Consider the following 22,817-nt stretch of genomic DNA (forward strand, 5'->3'; position numbering starts at 1 on the left):
GATCTTCTTAAATTTCTTGGTTCGGGTAAGGATTTTTTTTTATATCTGATGGCTTAGCCAATAAATCATCCAATGCTGGACCAAATATGCATTCTCCCCAAAAGGGAATGGAACAGAGTTTGATCTTAGAAACCACATCCGAATTACATGACTTCAGCCAAATACTAAAGGAGCTACAGGATGTCCCCAGCCTGGCAGCCATTTCACTTTACCAGCGCAGTAGGGATGGAGGCAGTCCCAAGTTCTAGACGGAGATGGGACCGACGTGAGGGGGAAGCAGAAGCTAATCGCTCTCAATCGCCCCTTAGCACTAGTATTAGAAAAGGGTATTTGTTGCTGGCCACACAGCATCTTAGGATGACCTCATGCCCCATAGGGACAGGAAAACACTGGAGAGATGGTTGGGAGGGGCTATTTGTCCACTAATGTGTTTCCTGTCCCTGTTAAAAAAGAGGGAGGAAACCTTTCGTGGTGTGGTTGCGAAGAGTGACTTGAGAAAAGAAAAACAACTCTGCAATAGGGTTTCATTAAAATCGTCTTATATCTGCTTCTACCGACCAACATTACCAGCTAAATGTTTGGAAACCTGTTCATGTAGTGATTCTCCTTATTGGAATGTGCACATTGCAGATTCCGATTGAAGGCAGCAAAACATATATGGAAATGAAGCGTTAACCCCCCCCCCCAGAAAAAAAAAAAGAGTGAAACAAACAAGAATGTGTGATAACTCTTAGGGTACCGTCACACTTTAGTGACGCTCCAGCGATCCCACCAGCGTTCTGACCTGGTCAGGATCGCTGGTGCGTCGCCACATGGTCGCTGGTGAGCTGTCAATCAAGCAGATCTCACCAGCGACCAGTTACCAGCCCCCAGCGACGCATGCAAGCGATGCTGCGCTTGGTAACTAAGGTAAATATCGGGTGTGAGGCAAACCCTGGGATATGAAGATGAATTATGACTTCCAGTCATAATCGCTCTCATCACTCCATGGCAGTGCCCCCTCCCTTCTTGTTCTCAATGTCCACCATCTGGGAAGGTGTCACATCCCACTTACACCTCCAACAGCCATCTCCTGTGATATGGAAATGAGATGATGTGGGAACAATGGACACAGGATGACTCCCTGCCGTGACCCTGTAGTAGGGGCTGCTATCTAATTAGCAAGGCTATGGAAGTATCCAGACAGAACGACTCCAGTAAAAAATGGTTCATATCTCGCAAGCCATATTTCCGATAAATATGGCAACCATAAAAATGGTGTCTCCGCATGCGGACGATGCTGGCACACCCTTTTTATGGGAGCAGGACCTGGGGAAATACCCCAGGCGTGATATCAGCCAATGGGGAACTAGTAGACAAGTCATGAGTCCTCTCGTTCTGTAGCTAAATTCATAGCTGTCACAATGAGAGCGTCGGCGTCCGCCTACGACGCTCCCAGGCCAAGTTATGGCCATATTCCATGTTGTGGATTTTGTCCATAACTCCAGCCAGGGGTGGAGCAGTGCTCCCTCTGAGGTCACTAAGGTAGGAGGGGACCTGGATTTGCCCAGGTTGATAACCCTACTTCGGCCATTTTCCAGTGTTCTTTCGCTGGGGGTCACGTGTAGGAAACATCTGTGGGAAGGATCCTAGAAACCTGGCCTACAGCGCCCCCCTGTGGCCAGACGCACAAGGTAACTGCTGGAACTGTGTATGCCTGTTTGTAACCCATGCTTTGCTTGTAACTGTACTCTGACATAACTGTATATTCTGTAGATCCCCTATTGTATATATTGTAGTTCTAGTGTGCTTTAGGCTGATTAAATTATATAATTAATCTTGGGCTGCTCTGTTATCTCGATCTTGAATCCCACGTCTGTGTGTTCGGCTAATAGTTACCGTGAAGCGGTTGGTGGCAGCGAGTTTGTGCCAAGGATTATTGTGGGGAGGCCAGTGAGATTCGGGGAGGTTTTATATATTCCGCCCGCGGAGGTCGGGGAAATATATACCCTACTCTCACCGGGGACCCTTCAATAATCGGCATAAGTAGTATAGCGGCCTCCTTGCTTATTGTCGGGCAATTCCATAATTGGCCTGACTATAAGAGGGGCGCTAGAGAGCGCGTCACGTGCTCTGTCTGTCGGTCGGGAGGTATAAAGGAGGGGTGACCCCCCCACTTGTTACCCCCCGATTGTGACGTACTGGTAGCCAGCGTGGGGGATTTCTGAGTGACCCCCCCGGTGGTTCGTGACATATTGGTGGCAAGCGGTGGGATCGAGATAATAGTGTGTGTGAGTGTGAGACCCATACTCCCAGACACTAAAGACTGCCTGCAGCAGCTGTGGCTGCTGGGGTCTTCAGACCAGACCAACACTAGAGTGTCAGAGTGCAGATACTGTAAGGTGTGTGGAGGCATCAGGTGTCAGTTCTGTGTCAGTGACCAAAGTCTGCAACAATGGCTGAGAGCACCAGGAGCAAAGCCAAAGGAATGGCCGATGCTCAGGCCAGAGACGATGAGGAGGTTGTCCACGAGCCCTCCAGGAGCTCGACGCCAGAAAACCGTTCTGCAGAGGACAGCGCCCAACCTGGCAATTATGGACAAGATGAGGAGCAGCTCACCCAAGGGTCCTCAACGAGCCAGATGCCAGCCCTCCGCTCTGCAATGGACAGTGAAGCACCAGGCTCCGCAGCGGGCCGCAGATCACCACGTGCCATTCCACTGAGCCTGGGAGGCTCGGATAGCCTTCTTCAAATGGCTATGGCCCTTCTCCAGGCTGGAGACCGGGATACCTACGAGATACTCATGGCCGAGCGTGAGCGACAGGCAGCGCGTGACGCTGAGGCTGCGGAGCGGCAAGCAGTGCGTGAGGCTGCGGAGCGGCAAGCAGCACGTGAAGAGCGCCAGGCAGAGCGTGACTACCAGCTGCAGCTAGCTCAGCTCCGGCCCTCATCAGCCACACGTGACCTTCAAGACACCAAACTTCCAAAGGTCCGTGTTGAGGACTTCCCAGTGCTGGAGAAGGATGGAGACTTGGACTCTTTCTTGACTGCTTTTGAACGGACTTGCCTGCAGCACCATCTGGACAAGGACCAGTGGGCCAAATACCTGACCCCCCGTTTAAGGGGTAAGGCCCTGGATATCCTTGGGGACTTGCCTGCTGAGGCAGATCAGGGCTACGACACCATCAAGCGGGCCCTGATCCAACAGTACAACCTCACTCCAGAGTCCTACCGCAAGAAGTTCCGGAGCCTACAGAAGGGACCAAAGGACTCCTGGGCTGACCACCGGCGGGCACTTGCCCGAGCTGCCGACCACTGGACCCAAGGCCTGCAGCTTTCCACCGGACCGGAGATCCTGGACTTGTTCATCACGGAGCAACTCTTGTGGAACTGCCCTGAGGATCTCCGCCAGTTCATCCGAGACCAGAAGCCAAAGGGGTCCACGGCTACAGCTGCCCTGGCCGATGACTACACCAACAATCGGGCTCCTGAGGCCAGGAGAGCAGCCACCAGCAGCACCTGGAGAGGGGGTAAGATGAACTCTGCGACTGCCCCACCTGCCCCTAGACTGCAGGGGGTGTCCCCCTCAACTCCCCTCTCCAGGCCCGTTGCAGAACCAAGACGGTGCCACCAGTGCAACCTACCTGGACACTTCAAGGCCATGTGCCCTCAGCGTCCCAAGGCCCCGGCTCCGTCCCCGTCCCAAGGGCCGCCCAAGGTGTATTGTGTGGGTGGGGGTGGTGGTAGGTCCCTGGACAGCTTCCAACCTGTCACCGTCGGCCGGTCTGTGACCATGGGACTGCGAGACAGCGCCTCGGAGGTGACTCTGGTGCGGCCTGAGATGGTGTCCCCCCAAGACTTGATCCCTGGAAAAACCCTCGCTGTCTCCGGGATTGGAGGCATTGACCCGGCGCTGCCTGTTGCTGACATTTATGTGGACTGGGGCGCAGGTCGAGGGGTGAGGGAGGTGGGGGTAACTGATCGGATCCCCGCAAACGTGCTACTTGGGACAGATTTGGGGCAGATAACCTCCCAGTTTGGGCCCCAACCAAGGGCTGAACCTTCAGCCCGTACTGACATGCCTCCGGACAATGTTAATGTGTTATCTATGAATGATGTAAGGGAGGAGGGAGTGAACTCTGATATTTCTGCTTGCATAGACACCATAGACACACACACAGCTGCAGCTGTGACAGGGGAGGGGGTCAGAGAAAGGTGTGACAATGCCTCTACAAGTAATCAGCCTGTGAGCTGGGATCTGTTGCCCTCTGCAGGGATAAGCAGAGAGCAGGGTGCTGCAGGGGGAGGACCAGTGTGTGGGGTGGGGGCTACCACAGCAAATGTGGGGTCCCCAGAGATTTCACTGCGGGGTTCTGTTGCTGCAGGAGGGGAACAGGCAGGTGAGATTGGGGCCGGTCCAGGAGCGGAAGTGCTCCCAGGTAAGATCTCGGTGCATGGTTCCCCCACAACCGGGGTGTCAGGAAGCCAGGTAGGTCTGCCTGAACCGGCGACTTGGTCAGGAACGGAGGAGGAGCAGGCACGACCCACGGTCGCAGCGGCTGTGGCCGCTGTCACCCGCAGTGGGAGTGCTGGAAGCCAAGGGGCCTCCCAGAGGTCCGATAGCTCTTCCCCTTCTGACCCAGTGGCAGCCGAGTCAGGTGGAGGCCAGGACACAGGTCCCGGGGTACTGACCGAAGATGTGACAGTCTCGTCGATTCTGGCCACATCTAGTCAGGGGTTTCAGGCAGCGTTAGAAGCTGACGACAGCCTGAAAGCTCTTAAGGAGCAGGCGGCACAGCCTCCCTCGGACTCGGACCCGGAGCGAGTGGTCTGGGACCAAGGACGGCTGTACCGGGCCACGGTCCAGCAGGGTTCACCGGAGGCGTGGCCCAGGGACCGACAGTTGGTGGTACCCTATCCGTTCCGGACGGAGTTGTTGCGGATCGCACATGAGATTCCGATGGCCGGACACCTAGGGATCGCTAAGACCAAGGCCAGGTTAAACCAGCATTTCTACTGGCCAAAAATGGGGGCCGATGTGGCTGCCTACTGCCGTTCGTGTGAAACCTGTCAGAGAGTGGGGAAGGCGGGGCCACACCCCAAAGCCCCACTGGTATCTCTGCCAATCATCGATGAGCCTTTCAGGAGGGTGGCTGTGGATCTGGTCGGCCCGCTGGCCATCCCCAGCAGCTCCGGGAAACGCTTCATACTGACGGTAGTGGACTATGCCACCCGGTACCCGGAAGCAGTGGCCTTGTCGTCCATTCGGGCTGACAAGGTGGCCACCGCATTGCTGGAGATTTTCTCCCGAGTGGGTTTTCCCCAGGAAATGCTCACTGACCGGGGGACCCAATTCATGTCCCAGCTGATGGAGGCCCTCTGTAAGCAAGTCCAGGTGCGACATCTGGTGGCCAGCCCGTACCATCCACAGACTAATGGCCTGTGCGAGCGGTTTAATGGCACCTTAAAGCAGATGCTTAAGATGTTGGTCGACTCCCATGGGCGTGACTGGGAGCGGTATCTCCCACACCTGTTATTTGCTTACCGGGAGGTTCCACAGGCCTCAACAGGATTCTCACCGTTTGAGCTCCTGTACGGGCGACGTGTGCGGGGCCCCCTGGCTCTGGTGAAAGAGGCTTGGGAAGGGGATTTGGCCACCCCTGGAGTGTCGGTTATCGAGTATGTCATGCGCTTCCGGGACAAAATGCAGGCCTTGACGCAACTGGTACACGACAATATGGCTCAAGCCCAGGCCGATCAGAAGCGTTGGTACGACCAGAACGCTTGTGAGAGGACCTACCAAGTGGGTCAAAAGGTGTGGGTACTGGTCCCCGTACCACAGGACAAGCTTCAGGCAGCCTGGGAAGGCCCATACCTCGTGTACCAGCAGCTCAACCCTGTGACGTACCTGGTCACCCTGGACCCTGCCCGTGGAAGGCGGAAGCCCTTCCATGTGAACATGATGAAGGCACATCATGAGCGGGAGGCATGTGCGCTCCCCGTGTGCAACTTGCCCGAGGAGGGAGAAGCGGAAACCCTCTTGGATATGCTAGCCCAGGTTAGGGCAGGCGGATCCATTGAGGATGTGGAGGTTGGCCACCAGCTCTTGGAAGACCAACGGTCCCAGCTGTGGGCCACCCTACACCCCTTCCGGGGGTTGTTTACCAACCAGCCCGGAAGGACTAACTTGGCTGTCCATCACGTGGACACTGGGGATCATCCCCCGATCCGGCGTTCAGCATATCGGGTCTCCCTGGAGGTGCAGCAACACATGCGCCAGGAGATTGACGAGATGCTGAAGCTGGGGGTGATCCAGGCATCCAACAGCGCTTGGGCCTCGCCTGTAGTCCTCGTCCCTAAGAAGGACAGAACCACTCGGTTCTGCGTGGACTACAGGGGGCTCAATGCTGTCACGGTCGCCGATGCGTACCCAATGCCACGCATCGATGACCTGCTCGATCAGTTGGCCGGGGCTCAGTACCTGACCATCATGGACCTGAGCCGGGGATATTGGCAGATCCCCCTGACTCGCAAGGCCAGGGAACGCTCTGCCTTTATTACCCCATTTGGACTGTACGAGTCCACGGTGATGCCATTCGGGATGAGGAATGCCCCTGCCACCTTCCAGCGGATGGTCAACACCCTGCTCAAGGGACTTGAAGGGTACGCGGCCGCGTACCTGGATGACATTGCCGTCTTCAGTCCCACCTGGGAGGACCACCTAGAGCATCTAGCACAGGTGCTCAGGCGGATCCACCGGGCAGGTTTGACCATCAAGCCGAGAAAGTGTCAGCTGGCCATGAGCGAGGTCCAGTACCTCGGTCACCGGGTAGGTGGGAGAACACTGAAGCCCGAGCCTGAGAAAGTGGAGGCCATCGCATCCTGGCCCACCCCCAGGACCAAGAAGCAGGTGATGTCCTTCTTGGGGACCGCTGGGTACTATAGGAGGTTTGTTCCATGCTATAGTAGCCTGGCAAAGCCCTTGACGGACCTCACCAAGAAGAAGCTGCCCTCTGCAGTCGATTGGACAATGGACTGCGAGACAGCCTTCCGGGCCCTAAAGGACGCCCTGTCCAGCCCGCCCGTGCTACAGGCAGCCGACTTCACGCGGCCGTTTGTAGTACAGACCGACGCCAGTGACTTCGGCCTCGGTGCGGTGCTCAGCCAGGTGGACTCTGCGAGCCAAGAGCACCCAGTCTTGTACCTGAGCAGGAAGCTGTTACCAAGGGAAGTGGCCTATTCCACGATAGAGAAGGAGTGCCTGGCCATAGTGTGGGCCCTGCAGCGTCTGCAACCCTATCTATACGGGCGCCACTTCATCGTGGAGACGGACCACAATCCCCTCAGCTGGTTGCACACCGTCTCTGGGACGAATGGGCGATTGTTGCGATGGAGCCTTGCGCTCCAGCAATACAGCTTCACCATTCGCCACAAAAGGGGCCGGGACCACGGTAACGCAGACGGGCTGTCCCGACAAGGAGAGGTCGCGGACGGGCGCACGGGGGAACACCGGAGTGTGCTGCCCCCTAGCGCCCTCAAAAGGGGGGAGGTGTGAGGCAAACCCTGGGATATGAAGATGAATTATGACTTCCAGTCATAATCGCTCTCATCACTCCATGGCAGTGCCCCCTCCCTTGTTCTCAATGTCCACCATCTGGGAAGGTGTCACATCCCACTTACACCTCCAACAGCCATCTCCTGTGATATGGAAATGAGATGATGTGGGAACAATGGACACAGGATGACTCCCTGCCGTGACCCTGTAGTAGGGGCTGCTATCTAATTAGCAAGGCTATGGAAGTATCCAGACAGAACGACTCCAGTAAAAAATGGTTCATATCTCGCAAGCCATATTTCCGATAAATATGGCAACCATAAAAATGGTGTCTCCGCATGCGGACGATGCTGGCACACCCTTTTTATGGGAGCAGGACCTGGGGAAATACCCCAGGCGTGATATCAGCCAATGGGGAACTAGTAGACAAGTCATGAGTCCTCTCGTTCTGTAGCTAAATTCATAGCTGTCACAATGAGAGCGTCGGCGTCCGCCTACGACGCTCCCAGGCCAAGTTATGGCCATATTCCATGTTGTGGATTTTGTCCATAACTCCAGCCAGGGGTGGAGCAGTGCTCCCTCTGAGGTCACTAAGGTAGGAGGGGACCTGGATTTGCCCAGGTTGATAACCCTACTTCGGCCATTTTCCAGTGTTCTTTCGCTGGGGGTCACGTGTAGGAAACATCTGTGGGAAGGATCCTAGAAACCTGGCCTACAGCGCCCCCCTGTGGCCAGACGCACAAGGTAACTGCTGGAACTGTGTATGCCTGTTTGTAACCCATGCTTTGCTTGTAACTGTACTCTGACATAACTGTATATTCTGTAGATCCCCTATTGTATATATTGTAGTTCTAGTGTGCTTTAGGCTGATTAAATTATATAATTAATCTTGGGCTGCTCTGTTATCTCGATCTTGAATCCCACGTCTGTGTGTTCGGCTAATAGTTACCGTGAAGCGGTTGGTGGCAGCGAGTTTGTGCCAAGGATTATTGTGGGGAGGCCAGTGAGATTCGGGGAGGTTTTATATATTCCGCCCGCGGAGGTCGGGGGAATATATACCCTACTCTCACCGGGGACCCTTCAATAATCGGCATAAGTAGTATAGCGGCCTCCTTGCTTATTGTCGGGCAATTCCATAATTGGCCTGACTATAAGAGGGGCGCTAGAGAGCGCGTCACGTGCTCTGTCTGTCGGTCGGGAGGTATAAAGGAGGGGTGACCCCCCCACTTGTTACCCCCCGATTGTGACGTACTGGTAGCCAGCGCGGGGGATTTCTGAGTGACCCCCCCGGTGGTTCGTGACATCGGGTAACCAAGCAAAGCACTTCGCTTGGTTACCCGATATTTACCTTGGTTACCAGCGCACAACGCTTAGCGCTGGCTCCCTGCACTCCTAGCCAGAGTACACATCGGGTTAATAAGCAAACCACTTTGCTTATTTACCCGATGTGTACTCCGGCTACGTGTGCAGGGAGCCGGGCACTGGCAGCCTGAGAGCGGCGCACGCTAGTAACCAAGGTAAATATCGGGTAACCAAGCAAAGGGCATCGCTTGGTTACCCGATATTTACCTTGGTTACAGCTTAGTGCAGGCTGCCAGAAGCCGGGTCCTGCTCCCTGCACATTCAGATTGTTGCTCTCTCGATGTCAAACACAGCGATGTGTGCTTCACAGCGGGAGAGCAACGTCTAAAAAATGAACCAGCACTGTGTGTAACGATCAAAAATAGTGACTCAGCAGCGATCTCGCTAGCGATCTCGCTATGTGAGAAATACCCCTTAGATTCCGCAAAGTACCCCTCTTATGATTGAATCCCCAAAGGGGTATAAAGCTATCAAGTAGCTTTATCAGATGGTCACCTGGAATTATTTCCAGTAAAGAGGTATGCCTCATGAAAAGTTTATTTTTGGAATCACAGGCCATCAGAAAATGTTTCTGACTATTGGATGTGTTTTGCAGTGTTGGTACAGTTTCATACAGTGCTGGATCCTTACCCAAGTGTTCTATGCCAGAATATGGAAAGAATCACAAAACTAACGAGAAACAACAATCTATTAATACTTTAAGACACAAAGCCATTCCAAGTGATGACCGGCTGAAGCTGTTTGAGAGTCTGACAAGAGGGTTTGACCGCAGTTACACATAAAAATGGCTGTTGTCAAGGGACCTTATTCCCTCATCATAGTTTTAAAACCAAGATGACTCCAGGGTACATGGGGGCTTATTAGATCCAGCCATAAGCAGGGTCTATTAGGCTCTGTCCGTGAACAACTGACAGGTCTCCTGCAGTGCTGTACACGAGACCAGTGATCAAACTAAAAAATATTCAAGTCCCACAGATTATATAGCAGATTCAGCAAAAACAGAAAAACGTTTCACCTCTCAGAATGTGATGGAAAAACAATTTTTTTGTAAAATATTGTTTTTAGTGTGTGAAAGTAGCAAAGCATCAAAAAGCTATACAAGTTTAGTATATATAAATCAGAATAAGAATAATTGGTCTTATCACTTTTACCGTACGGAAAAAAAGGAAAAATTACAAAACAGTTATTTAATTGCTGTTTTTTATTCATTCTGCATGTGAATAATTAACAAAAAGTGATCTGGTATCTCCATAATTGCACTGACTCGGAGAATAAAGCTGTCTTATGAAAATAGTCCAGAGAAAAACTCACCACCTTGCTGCTTCATTACCGCTCTCAGAATCTTGTTTAGGAGGACGGAACACCCAGCGGCCACAACTGGGTAATAGTACAAATAGAAGAAAAAAAAATTCTGGTATGCCTTAACATCCAATTTATTTTATATTCATAAAACCATCTTTACAGGTCAGGGAAAGCAGTCCATGTTTATGCGTTTCAATCGATTGCGTCAACATGGACGGCTTTCCTAGACCTGTAAAGATGTTTTTATTAATATAAAATAAATTGGATTTTAAGGCGTACCAAATTTATTTTTGTTTTCTTGGATTTGTCACTGCACAGTGAACCGTGAACAAATAAAAATAAGAACTATTCTTGTACTGCTGTCTATTTGTTCTTTCTACCTCCCAAAAATCACAAGACATTTATCTATTGCTCTCCCCTGAGCACTTATACCTGCGTTTCTGTGTAAATCCCAAAAAACGCAATTCAGACAAATCTCACGACGGAACCACTCACTATAATGAGGCAGATAGAGTCACCTTTGACTCAGTCTGGTCTCTGTTCCAGCGGTGTCCCATCATTTTAGACATTTTTAGCACACAGGTGTGGATGACCACAGCTTTGTGAACACCTAAAAAAAGACAGATACCACTTGAACAAATGCCAAACAGAGTCCAAAGTGTCTCCATCTGTCTCATTATAATGTATGGTTCCATCAGGGGTTTCATATCAATCATATTTTTGGGGGATGTACATGTAAACCCAAATGTAAGTGCTCAGCGCAAAACACAAAAATGTGATCCCAGCCTTATAATGAAAATGATCAAAAAATGTTATGCACCCCAAAATGTTGCCAATAAAACCCCTAAATTATCCCCACACAACCAGCCCCCATTCAGGTCTATCATCTGTCACTGGAAATCTAGGGGGCTCCCATGTTACTGGAAGTACATAGGTTCCTGAAAAGCGACATGGCTCTCACCCCCCAAATAAAGTCCAATTAAAGGGAAGGTGTCGTAAAAAAAAAATAATAATAACTGAAAAACTGTAAAGTATTAATGTTATGTTTAAATATTATTTGTTTTTAATTGAGAAACATATAAATATTTTTTTTTAAAAGTTTGATATTTTCCACTCTTAAACACTAGAGGGAGCAGCTGCTAAAATCCTACCGAAGAACTAGCTCACATTACAACTGTAGTAAAAGTGGAATCTGCTCTCCTGTGTGTGATGTCACCTCCCCCTCTCTATCTGGGTGTTTCCAAAAGGATAAGAGAGAATGAAGTTTAGGATCACAGTGCGGAGTTATATAGTGAGAGGGTAGCGGCGGGGCAGAGGAAGAGGAGAGCGGCGGGAGGTAGGGGGTAGCAGCGGTGGCCCAGCGCCAGTACTCACACATCCCGTGAAGGTGACAGGGGGAAAGTGCAGCACACAGCATACATTGTGAGCTGCACAAAGATGGCAGCAATCTCCTCCCCATGCTGTGATCTGGACTGCGTGTCCAGCTCACAGCAGAAGCAGTCTGTATGTTAAGTATAGGGTCGCAGTCCAACAACTGTCTCTTATGCACAGGGGCTGCTGCATTTGAGGTAAATCGTTACACACAGCAAATCCAAGATGGCAGATTCCAGTGTTTCAGTAAAACTAGAACTAAATAAAAACTAAATAAACAGTGAATTTCATTTTGTATTTGATATACTTGATTCCATAATCACTATTACAAGGGGCTGCTGATATGTCTTTGTGATTTTTTTTGTTTCCATGGTAACGAATGTTACATCACATGAAAACCTTATGTGTCTAATATATGTTTTCAAAATTTTGTGTTTGAAACTTATGGCAACAGCGTTCTACGCACGCGGGAAAACAAAATGGTGGAGTCTAATGCGATATTCACAGCAAATATGTGGGTACCCAAATGTTTGACAACAGATCAGAGAAGCATGCAAGTCAAAATTTCCCGGTCCATTTGTCAGCGTTTCCAGACTGATAAAAACTTCCTGGATTGACTAATCACTATGGATGAGACCTGGATTTATTTGTATGACCCTGAAAATAAGGAGCAGTCAAAAGAGTGGAGGCACAGTGGTTCTCCTCATCCAAAGAAGTTCAGGGTGCAAAAATCAGCCATTAAGGTGATGGCATCTGTGTTCTGGGATAAGGAGGGTGTGCCGCTAGTGGACTACCTTCAAAAGGGTACCACCATCAACGCAAGGTATTACATTGAACTTTTGGACCAATTGAAGGCAGCATAGAAGGCCAAAAGGTGCCGCAAGCTGTCCAAAGGAATCTTGTTCCAGCAAGACAACACCTCCGCTCACACTGCAAAAGCTACCACGGCAAAACAGGCAGAGCTGGGCTTCCAGCTAGTTGACCACCTACCTTATTCACCAGATCTAGCTCCCTCCGACTATCATGTGTTTCCAAAGCAGAAGAAACACCTCAAGGGTACCAAATTTAATCACCATTTCTGATGCCATGGCTGCAACAGATGCCTGGTTTGAGGCACAACCGAAATCCTTCTTTTTGCTAGGCTTACAGAACTTGGAATATCAATGTAAGTGTGTTGACATCAGTGGAGAGTATGTGGAATAAAATGTAAAGTTTCATCATCTCATCTCGTTTCTTTCTGGGTAAAGCCAAAGACTTATCAGTAGCCCTTCGTATTAATTCAAAAATAAAAAAACGCGACAATGTACCTTTAAATCTGCGCTCTCAAATACAAATGTCCCCCTCCTTTTGATCCCCACTGTGCCTAAAATACTGTAAAGCGGCCTCATGTGTGTGGCATTATTGTAGTGGCCGCGTGTCCAAACAGAGGTTTCTGGCCACATGTGGGGTATCAGTGCTCTCAAAAAAACTGGGTAACAAATTGTGGGCTCAAAATTATTTTTTTTTTCAATTCATTTTGCATTAATAAATTATATGTTACATTATATATTACATTATATTATATGCATTATACAACACCTGAAGGATTAAGAAAAATGTCCTGACTGCAGGTTTGAAGTACTTGAGGGGTGCGGTTTTTAAAATGGTGTCACTTTTGGAGAGTTGGTAATGTATAGATCTCTTAAAGTCCATTAAAAATTTCTTGAAAAATAATTACAAATTGCTGCCTAACAAAATGAGACATCTGAACATTGATGCAGGTGTAAAGTAGACATGTGGGAAATGTTATTTATTAATTATTTTGCATACCTTGAGCAACAGGTTTAGGCTATGTGCGCACTTACCGGATTTTTCCGCGGATTTTCCGCGGATTTGCTGCATGTTTCGCTGCAGAAAATGTTCATAACATCTCTGCAGTGAATCACCAGCAAATCCTATGGAGAAAAAAAATCCTGTGCGCACTGGGCGGAATTTGACAGCTGCATGTTTTGCTGCGGGAATCCCGCAGCAAAAACAAGTGCATGTCACTTCTTTTCCGCACATCGCTGCGGGATTTCACTCCATTGACTCAATGTTAATCGTGAAATCCCGCAGGGAATAACGCAGGCAGCAAATTCTGTGCGGTTCACTGCGTTTTCCTGCGTTATTCCCTGCGGTATTTCGCGGTTTACCTCCGGTAATGTGCATCGCCTGTCTGCGGTTTTGCAGGGAAGTGATGTCATTACAGGAAGAGGAAGCAAAGCAGAGAGTAAACACACACAGATCACAGACACAGATAGACATCACAGACACATAGAACACACACATAGAACACATAGACACAGACACATAGAACACACATAGAAAGAAAACGGAAATATAGAAAAAAAAGAACGTGGGCTCTGCTGCATATTTACCTTCCAGCCGAGGTAAGCACACAGCGGCGGCCCGGTATTCTCAGGCTGGGGAGGGAGAGGGGCAGGGTTAATGTCCCCTGCCTCACTCCCCCTCCGGCAGCCGAGAATATCAGCCGCAGCTGCCCCGGCACTGTCGCATACATTATGCGACAATACCGGCGTGTCCTCGGCTCTTCTTGCCACCGTGTAGCAGTGGTGGCAAGGTAATACAAGGGGTTAATGGTGATGGGGGACCACCGCCATTAACTCCAGGCTTGATCATGGCAGCGTCTATGTGACAGCTGACATGATCAACCCGTAAGTAAAGTGAAAAAACACAGACACCGAAAAATCCTTTATTTTAAATAAAACAAACAAGCCTCGTTCACCAGTTTATTAACCCCCCCCAAACAAAGCTCCGGCGTAATCCATAGGTCCGACATAATCCACAGCTCCGGCTCCGGCGTCCTGCACTGCTGACATCCAGCCGCGACTGTCACAGACACAGGCTGAATGCAGCAGACAGCAGAGGTAATTACCGGTCATTTCCCACGGCCGGTAATGTGAACTCACTGCCGACCGTGGGAAATGCAGCGATCTGTCCTCTATCTACTATCTATCTATCCCTCTATCTGTCTGTCTATCTATCCCTCTATCTATTCTTCTGTCTATCTACTATCTCAGAATTAAATGCTTTTTTTTTTTTCCATGTGCTTTATTGCATTGAATGCAATAAAGCACATCCCAACCCGCACGCGGCAAAACCGCGGCAATACCGCGAATAATACCGCGGTAAAACCGCGGCAAACCGCATGCGGTTTTCGGGTGCGGTTTCCCGCGTTTTTTTACCGCGGGTGCGGTAATCTTTGAGAGGATGCGGAATTTTCACAAGAAAATTCCATTTCCCAGTGCGCACAGAGCCTTAAGGATATAAAAATTTAAAGTTTAAAATTTATCAAAATTCCGATATTTTCGCAAATAAACGCCAAAAATATTGACAAAACGTGTCATGATGAAAACCCAAATCTCGGAATCACTGGGATCTGTTGACGAGTTCCAGAGTGTTTGGCACACAAAGGGACAATGGTCAGATTTCTGAGGGGATGGAGAGTCATCAGACTAAAGCCTAGGTCACACGTAGCGACGCAGCAGCGATCACAACGACAATCTGACCTTCTCAGGATCGCTGCTGCGTCGTTACATGGTCGCTGGTGAGATGTCAAACAGGCAGATCTTACCAGTGACCAGCCCCCAGCCAGCAGCAACGCGTGGAAGCGATGCTGCGCTTGGTAACTAAGGTAAATATCGGGTAACCAAGCAAAGTGCTTCGCTTGTTTACCCGATATTTACTTTGGTTACCAGCGCACACCGCTTAGCGCTGGCTCCCTGCACTCGTAGCCAGAGTACACATTGGGTTAATAAGCAAACCGCTTTGCTTATAGTTACCCGATGTGTACCTTGGCTACGTGTGCAGGGAGCTGGGTTCAAGAAGCTGTGGACGCTGGTAACGAAGGTAAATATCGGGTAACCAAGCATTTGCTTGGTTACCCGATAGTTACCTTGGTTACCAGCGTCCGCAGAAGCCGGCTCCCTGCTCACTGCACATTCAGTTGTTGCTCTGTCGCTGTCACACACAGCGATGTGTGCTTCACAGCGGGACAGCAACAACTAAAAAATGGTCCAGGACATTCAGCAACAACCGGCGACCTCACAGCAGGGGCCAAGTTGTTGCTGGATGTCACACACAGCGACATCGCTAGCAAGTTCGCTGCTATTTCACAGAAAATGGTGACTTAGCAGCGACGTCGTCGCTGTCGTGTGTGACATGACCATTAGAGGGTTACTGTGAAGAATCTAACTTCACACATTCTGGCTTGTGGCTCGCGTTTCTCTACCCCTATCCATGTGTGTTCCTTTGTGGTCTTTCTGCTTTAGGCTGGGTCTACAAATGTGCACATTCCAAAAACAAACAATGCATGGACAGGTGTGTTCGAACTCTCGATTGTTACTGTATACAAGTCTACGACAACAAGTAAAAAATAAAGCTGTGTAGTGCGATATATCAGTCACACCATCTTCCATCTGAGCTCAAAATAAACAAGAAGCAGAGGATGAATGGCCAGAGAATGACTACAGAGCCAGCATACACAGGGTTTTGTGGTTATTACCAGGGCGATGCTTAGGAGTTATAGATCTAAAACATGACATTTTTGATCAAGTTATATTCACTTTTTCTGGCAAGACTCACACAACCATATACTCCAAGATATGCATACTTCTCACCTCAAGGCAAGAGACCCTTGGTAATGATGGCAATTGTGTCCTTAAAACAAACCGCAAAAATACAGCCACTATAGGGTCATGTAAACCTAGCCTCAGAAGGCAGTCATTTAGTCATTAGTACCTTATTGGATGGCTCTAGCTTCAATGCCCTCCTTAGGATGGCTATGGCCTCACTGTATTCCCCTTGCTGGGCCAATACCTGCGGACAGAGATGACAAAATGAAAGCCTCAGTATGGATGGATTTCTTATTGAGTAACTTTGTAGCTGTCCACACATTTATGTAGAACATATTCTACCTTCTATTACAAAGAAAAGTGATATTTTAAAGTAAAAAAATAACATGACTTAAAGGGAATCTGTCCATAGTATAAACCCACCTAAGCGGTATATATGGCCATAGAAAGCTGAATAAAATGACACCACGATATCGGTTATCCAATATCGTATTCCAGAGAAATCCGTTTTTCTTAGATGTAAATGGGCTGTTAAGATCTGTGGGCCAGACACTGATCTCCCTGAGAATCTGACTAGAGCTTATTTTAAATAGAAGGTGGCGTTACCAGTGTGCTGGCCGCTCTGTGCTCTCACTGCAGAGCTATATGTGATTACAACCTGCCAGCGTTGAGAAACATGTGATGGTGTCTCCGCGGCATTCTTGTTTTGCATATTTTTCCAGGGGGCCTTGTTCTAGAATCACTGCGTTGAGAAACAAGTGACGGTGCTCCGAGGAGCTGGATGTTGATCTCCCTAAGGTCAACCATCCTTACCTATGTAGTCTTCTACTAGGCATTGCTCCCACTAGCCAGTTTCCTACTCCACACTGATGAGGGGCAAATACCCTGAAACAGCTGTCTGTGGATGGATACCATGTTTTGGTATAGGCGGTTTCCTTGACTGGAGACTGCCTTCCCGTGGTTGTTCCTTCCCGGTGAAAGACCTGGCTAGTTTCCTGCCAGCGTTGAGAAACATGTGATGGTGTCTCCGCGGCATTCTTGTTTTGCATATTTTCCCAGGGGGCCTTGTTCTAGTGTCACTGCGTTGGGAAACACGTGATGGTGTCTCCGCGGTGTTGGATGTTGATCTCCGTGAGGTCAATCATCTTTACCTATGTGATTATAACTGACACTTCTGCAGGTGCCTCTCCGCTTCAGCCTCCAGCTCACAGGCAGACAGGGTTACAATAGTGTGACAAAGCAGAGCTCAGGGAGCTGCAAAAATGTGTTTACAAGAAGGCAAATTCTATTGTTCTGCGTCAGTTACATGTCTCAATCTGGTAACCCCCTTTTAGTACAATAAGCTCTAGTCAGATTCTCAGGGAGATCTGTGTACGGCCCATTGATCTTAACAGCTCATTTACATATAAGAAAAACAGGGATTTCTCTGGAATAAGACCTCAGATTGCAGACATCAAGATATCTTATTAAGCTTTCTATTTCCTACATGCCCAAATAGACGGCATAAAAGGGATGATTTAACTTACAGATTCTCTTTAATAAATTGGCTTTATGCAAATCAAAAAAGGCTGTGGAGCCTCTGTTAGGAGTCTCAACACAGAAACTAGCCAGATATCCCTCTGGGAAGGACCCAGCCAAGGGGTGGAGACCACCATAACCACCATATGAAGTGGCCCTTTTAATCAATATCCAACTTTTTGACAAGTTTAAAGATATGACAAGGGAAATACCAAGGCCAGGTATCCATCCACAGACAGCTGTTTTGGGGTATTGCCCCTCATCAGTGTGGAGTAGGATTCTGGCCAGGTGGGAGCAATGCCTAGGAGACCAACAAGACAAAACAATCACTGATCTCGGGGAGACCAGCCAGAGAAAACACTGCCGGCAGCCAGCGAGGGCGCTCAAGACAGTGAAATCCTAGGTACATTGCCCCCTGGGAAATATGCAAATCAAAAAAGTCCGTGGAGCCTCTGTTAGGAGTCTCAACACAGAAACTAGCCAGATATCCCTCCGGGAAGGACCCAGCCAAGGGGTGGCTCTTTTTAGGAGACCACCATAACCATCATATTAACTGGCCCTTTTAGTCAATATTGGCTTTATGGGAGAGAAGGAATACTTTACAGCGTGAAAATTAAAAACTCTGAATTTTTAGTATTAACACAATAACCCTATAATATTCCATATAAAAACATTAAAATACATGGAAATCAGATAATGCCATGTAAGTGGAATGTGTGAGGATATCATTGTGCATGGAGGGCTTTGCGTGGACAAGATTCTGCATGGGGGCTGGGCGGGGACAAGATGCCGTGCAAGGGGTCCGTGCAAAGGGGCCGTGCAGGAACAACATTCTGCATTGGGGCTGTGCGGGGACAGGATGCAGTGCAAGAGGGCTGTTGAGGCACAACATTCTGCATGGGGGCTGGGCGGGGACAGGATGCCGTGCAAGGGGTCCGTGCAAAGGGGCCTTGCAGGAACAACATTCTGCATTGGGGCTGTGCGGGGACAGGATGCAGTGCAAGGGGGCCATGCGGGGACATCATTCTACATGGGTGGCTGTCAAGCTACATAATGCTGTGTAAGGGGGCTGTGTGGTGACCTTCTGCATGGGAGGGATGTGGCAACATAATACTGTGTAAGGGGGCTGGGCAGGGATATTTTGCACAGGGACTGTGCAGCGACATAATGCTGGGTAAGGGGGCACTGTGGGGATATCATTCTGCATGGGGGGCTGTATGAGGCCATAGTACTGTATCCTGAGGCTGAGTGGGGACATCATCTTATGTAGGCAGCTTTATGGCAACATTATACAGTTTGAGGAGACCCAAGCTGCAATGCCCTGTACATTAGACATGGCTATATCAGGAGAACTATACTACATTTCTAATTGGTGGTATTTGCTAATATTAGTATTATTACACCTACTACATATTGGGATATCTTGGAGATGGGAATACCTCTTTAAGTGATAATACAATAATAATAAGCAGAATTGAGTTTGGCCAGTTAGGTTGCCCTCCACACCAGTCTCAGTCTCTCATGTGGCCTCATGAATTGCCAACCCCTGGTGAACAGCAACCTTCTCATGTGATAATCCCGAGTGAGGCAAAGCCTCTTGTACATGTCTTCTGATCTGAGTTAGGGAGACCTCTAGTGGAACTTTCATGAAATGACCAGGCACAAAATAAAAGATTTGTGACCATTGTGTCCACTACCTTAATCTACACAAGGCTGATATCAGATGCAAGACTGAATCTTTTCTCAGCCAAATAGAAGAAAAGTCACATTTATATGCATACCACAATTCTGTGACTTCATAAGGTGTAGTATTCATAGTGATAGGCAGGAAGAATACAATTATTCGCTTACACCACAACTGTTATTAATAGACATGATATAAGATCTGAAGGCGGGTCACTTTCACTTTGGCTATTTCTATTACCTTTCCCTTCCTGAATAAGGCCTTGATATTTTCCGGCTGCTGATCCAGCACCATGTTACATGACTTCAGGGCTGCCTCAAAGTGATCCAATTTTAACTGTGAAGCTGCGAGGTTATTCAGACACTTCATTTTCACATCCAGTAAGTCACCTTCTTCCTCAGGTGTAAAGTCAACTACAAGCAGAAATAAGAAGTCAGGAAACATGTTAATATTAGAAGAGAAGCTTTCACAAACATATCATTACATGGGGTTTTGATTAGGTGAATAGACCACTGATTGACATATTTCTGCCTATGCACAGTGTACACATACAGCTGACAATCCGTGGTGGGGGTGAGGTTATACAGAGCTCAGCATTCAGAGAACTGATAGATCTGTTTATTATAAAACAGTGAGGTTATTGAAACTGCAGAAAGCAGCTTAGTATGTGACATCAGTGGAGTCCGGGTCTGTCTTTACATTATGCTGCTCTCAGATGATTGAGAAAAAAACCTGGTGACAGATTCCTTTTAAAAGAGGTTATTAAGGGCTAGACGTAATTGGCTGCTTTCTTCAGAATATACATCTGCTCATGGATTGTGTCTGGTATTATATCACGGATCTATTGAAGTAAAACGTGATGAGCTACAAAACCATCTATATCCTGTGGGAAGCTGCAGTGCAGGGGTATGTGAAGCCTGGAAAATGCATTAAGCCTAGTCCAGACAGCTGCTCTTCACGTACGTGTTCTAACTGCGGTTTTCATGGACTGAACACATAGCCATTAGAATCTCTGGAGGCGTGCGTTCATGTATGTGTGTTTTTTTGTGGACAAGGGTCTACAAATATGATCAAGGAGAGGAAATGTCAGTTTTTGATTACAGAGGTCATCAGTGTATAATGTATGTGTTGCCCATCATAACCACTGAAACGTATAGAAGACGTTTTGTAAAATAGTTTTTCATAAGTGAAAATCTCTAATGAAAAAATGATGGTAAAATACTGACGCCACCAAACACTGTTGACATTTGTAATTTTTTTGTGTAAGTGTAACATCACCGACATCTGAATAAGGCCTTAAACCCCTTTACAGAGAAATCTGCCACCTGGCTTTTTTGCAAAAAAAATGTTGGATACTGTGTCCACACTGAGCTAGCCCTCTGATATTATATCTCCGGATATAAGCACGTGTACGTACAAACCTTTGGAGCTGGAGTTAACAATCCTCAGAGCAATATCGTAGCAGTTTATAGCAAACATGTAATTGCCATTCTGGTAATAGAAATTTCCACGTTCCCTCTTCTTGTTGACCAAAGCCAGCTTTTCCTGTCCAGTGAGTAGCTCCACATCTGGACCATCTTTCACATCAAGCAGGGTCACCTCAAGGACAAGGTTGGCATTGGGGAAGATATTTGGACTCCTTGAAAGAAAAAAAAATGCATACAGATAAAGAATGCTATTGTGACTACTAAGCACGTCAGGGAATGATGTGCAACGCCATACATGTCACATTGTGTAAGACTCGACATTAGCATGCAGCTCAGGCACTGTACACTGCCCTGGTATATGCAGCTGCCACAGGCAACAGTGATCCCCGTCACACCCTGTAACTTCTAGCATGTCACTAGTGAATTGGAGCTAAAATAGAGACATGGATTTTCTAATTATTTTTTTTATAAGAATCTATTTTATATTTTAACGCAAAACAGCTCTCCTTATACAGCCATATCATGGAAACATATCTACAAAATTTGCCTGACAAAAGTACACAATGGTAAAAGTGTGATGAAGACCGGCTGGATAACTAGAAGTGAGTAATGACGAGATACAAACCTGCCATCCTTCCCATAGCAATATTTAGAATCTGCATGAATGAGGACGGTTTCCTCTGTCTCCATCAGCTGCACACACAGGTCCAGGACCTAGATAGACACACACAAAAGGATGGTCACTAAAACTCCACTGGAGCCTTCAGGAGTGGTTAGATCCGTTAACGTGTCTGCTTATCAGGGAATAAGTATTCTACAGCATAATATTCCTAGAAGTATGAAAAAATGCACCCCTTGGCATTAGCATTACTCATTACAGCGCACCATACAAAGTATATATGGAGTGGAGTTAAGATCAACATGAACGAGCATTTCTAGGAACGCTGGTTTCACGATAATCGCGGTGTCTAAACAAGATGCCCATCACACGAAAACACTCATTTGTCAGGTGGAATGAGGTTTTGGTTTGCCCCAAAAACCCTTGTTTTCAGCAGCACATCACTCTGTGCTGCCGAGTACTATGGTAGCCTATGTGTACTGAAAGATATTACAGAAGGGGCAGGCTGGGTCAAGGGGCTTGAGGCCACCCAGCTGTCTGCCGCTTTAGAAACCGACGCTGGCATTGTACAAGTGCTGGCCGGCCGTATACTTGTATTGCATATGCCCACACAGCTGTTTGAGTACGTCTGCTGATGTTATACGTCTGCTGATGTTACCTCACCCAGCACGTCTGCCTGTGTGGTGCCCCTGAGGCTACCGTCGCCACAGAGATATTACACCTCAGCCAGAGGTGTGGTATCCCATCCCGGGTAAGAATGGGGTCAATTGCCGGTATACAGACAAAACTCGCGCACACCAATTGGTAGGCATACACTGGGTCAGGGATAGTGGCAGCAACCCCCATAGATGTATTCATGGGGCCATAAGTCCCATTTCTGGTCCCAATAGTGTGGGTGGGGCCTAGTCAGTGGGTGTGTGGGAGGAGTCAGAAAGTGAGAGTAGAAAAAGGAACTAGGAAGTTCAAGTCTAGTCAGTCTAGGCAGGTAGTCTGTCAGAAGGAGTAGAGGAGTGAGGAGGTGGGCTGTCAGGAGAGGACAGCAGAGAGAAAGGACAGAGACAGAAGGAGGTTCCTGGGGTGAAGATCCTGGGGTCTAGTTAGGCCCAGGTGACACCCAAAGAAAGAAAGGATTCCAGGGCCACGGAAGGGCAATTGTCCCGTGACCTGTTGCACTGATAACATCGGGTGGAGGGATCTGGCTACATTCAGGGACGGTCCCTAGACAGAGGGAAGAAAGACAATTCCTCAAAAGTAAAACCGAAGTCCTGGGAGATCGTTGCAAGCGCCCAGGGCCACTTCCCGCCACAGACCCCCGGTGAAGAGGGCAAGATACGACTGCAATCAGTCCCCTTTGTACAGGCCCTGTGGTGGAGGCCAAGACCAGCAA

The 22,817-nt window shown here is 48.5% G+C and overlaps 1 protein-coding gene across 2 annotated transcripts in view; it reads right to left on the minus strand.

Annotated features, from left to right (window-relative positions):
- Positions 1-22,817, minus strand: part of FKBP8 (FKBP prolyl isomerase 8) — a 94,759-nt gene that overhangs the window by 17,403 nt on the left and 54,539 nt on the right. For both annotated transcript variants that reach the window (XM_075352597.1, XM_075352596.1), the window contains exons 4-7: positions 21,437-21,525; positions 20,806-21,023; positions 19,625-19,797; positions 16,349-16,426 (exon numbers count right to left, since the gene is read on the minus strand). In XM_075352597.1, the coding sequence (XP_075208712.1) occupies positions 16,349-16,426; positions 19,625-19,797; positions 20,806-21,023; positions 21,437-21,525 (558 nt within the window). The remainder of the gene's footprint in view (positions 1-16,348; positions 16,427-19,624; positions 19,798-20,805; positions 21,024-21,436; positions 21,526-22,817) is intronic.

Source organism: Anomaloglossus baeobatrachus, chromosome 1, assembly GCF_048569485.1.
Source record: "Anomaloglossus baeobatrachus isolate aAnoBae1 chromosome 1, aAnoBae1.hap1, whole genome shotgun sequence".
Classification (NCBI taxonomy): domain Eukaryota; kingdom Metazoa; phylum Chordata; class Amphibia; order Anura; family Aromobatidae; genus Anomaloglossus; species Anomaloglossus baeobatrachus.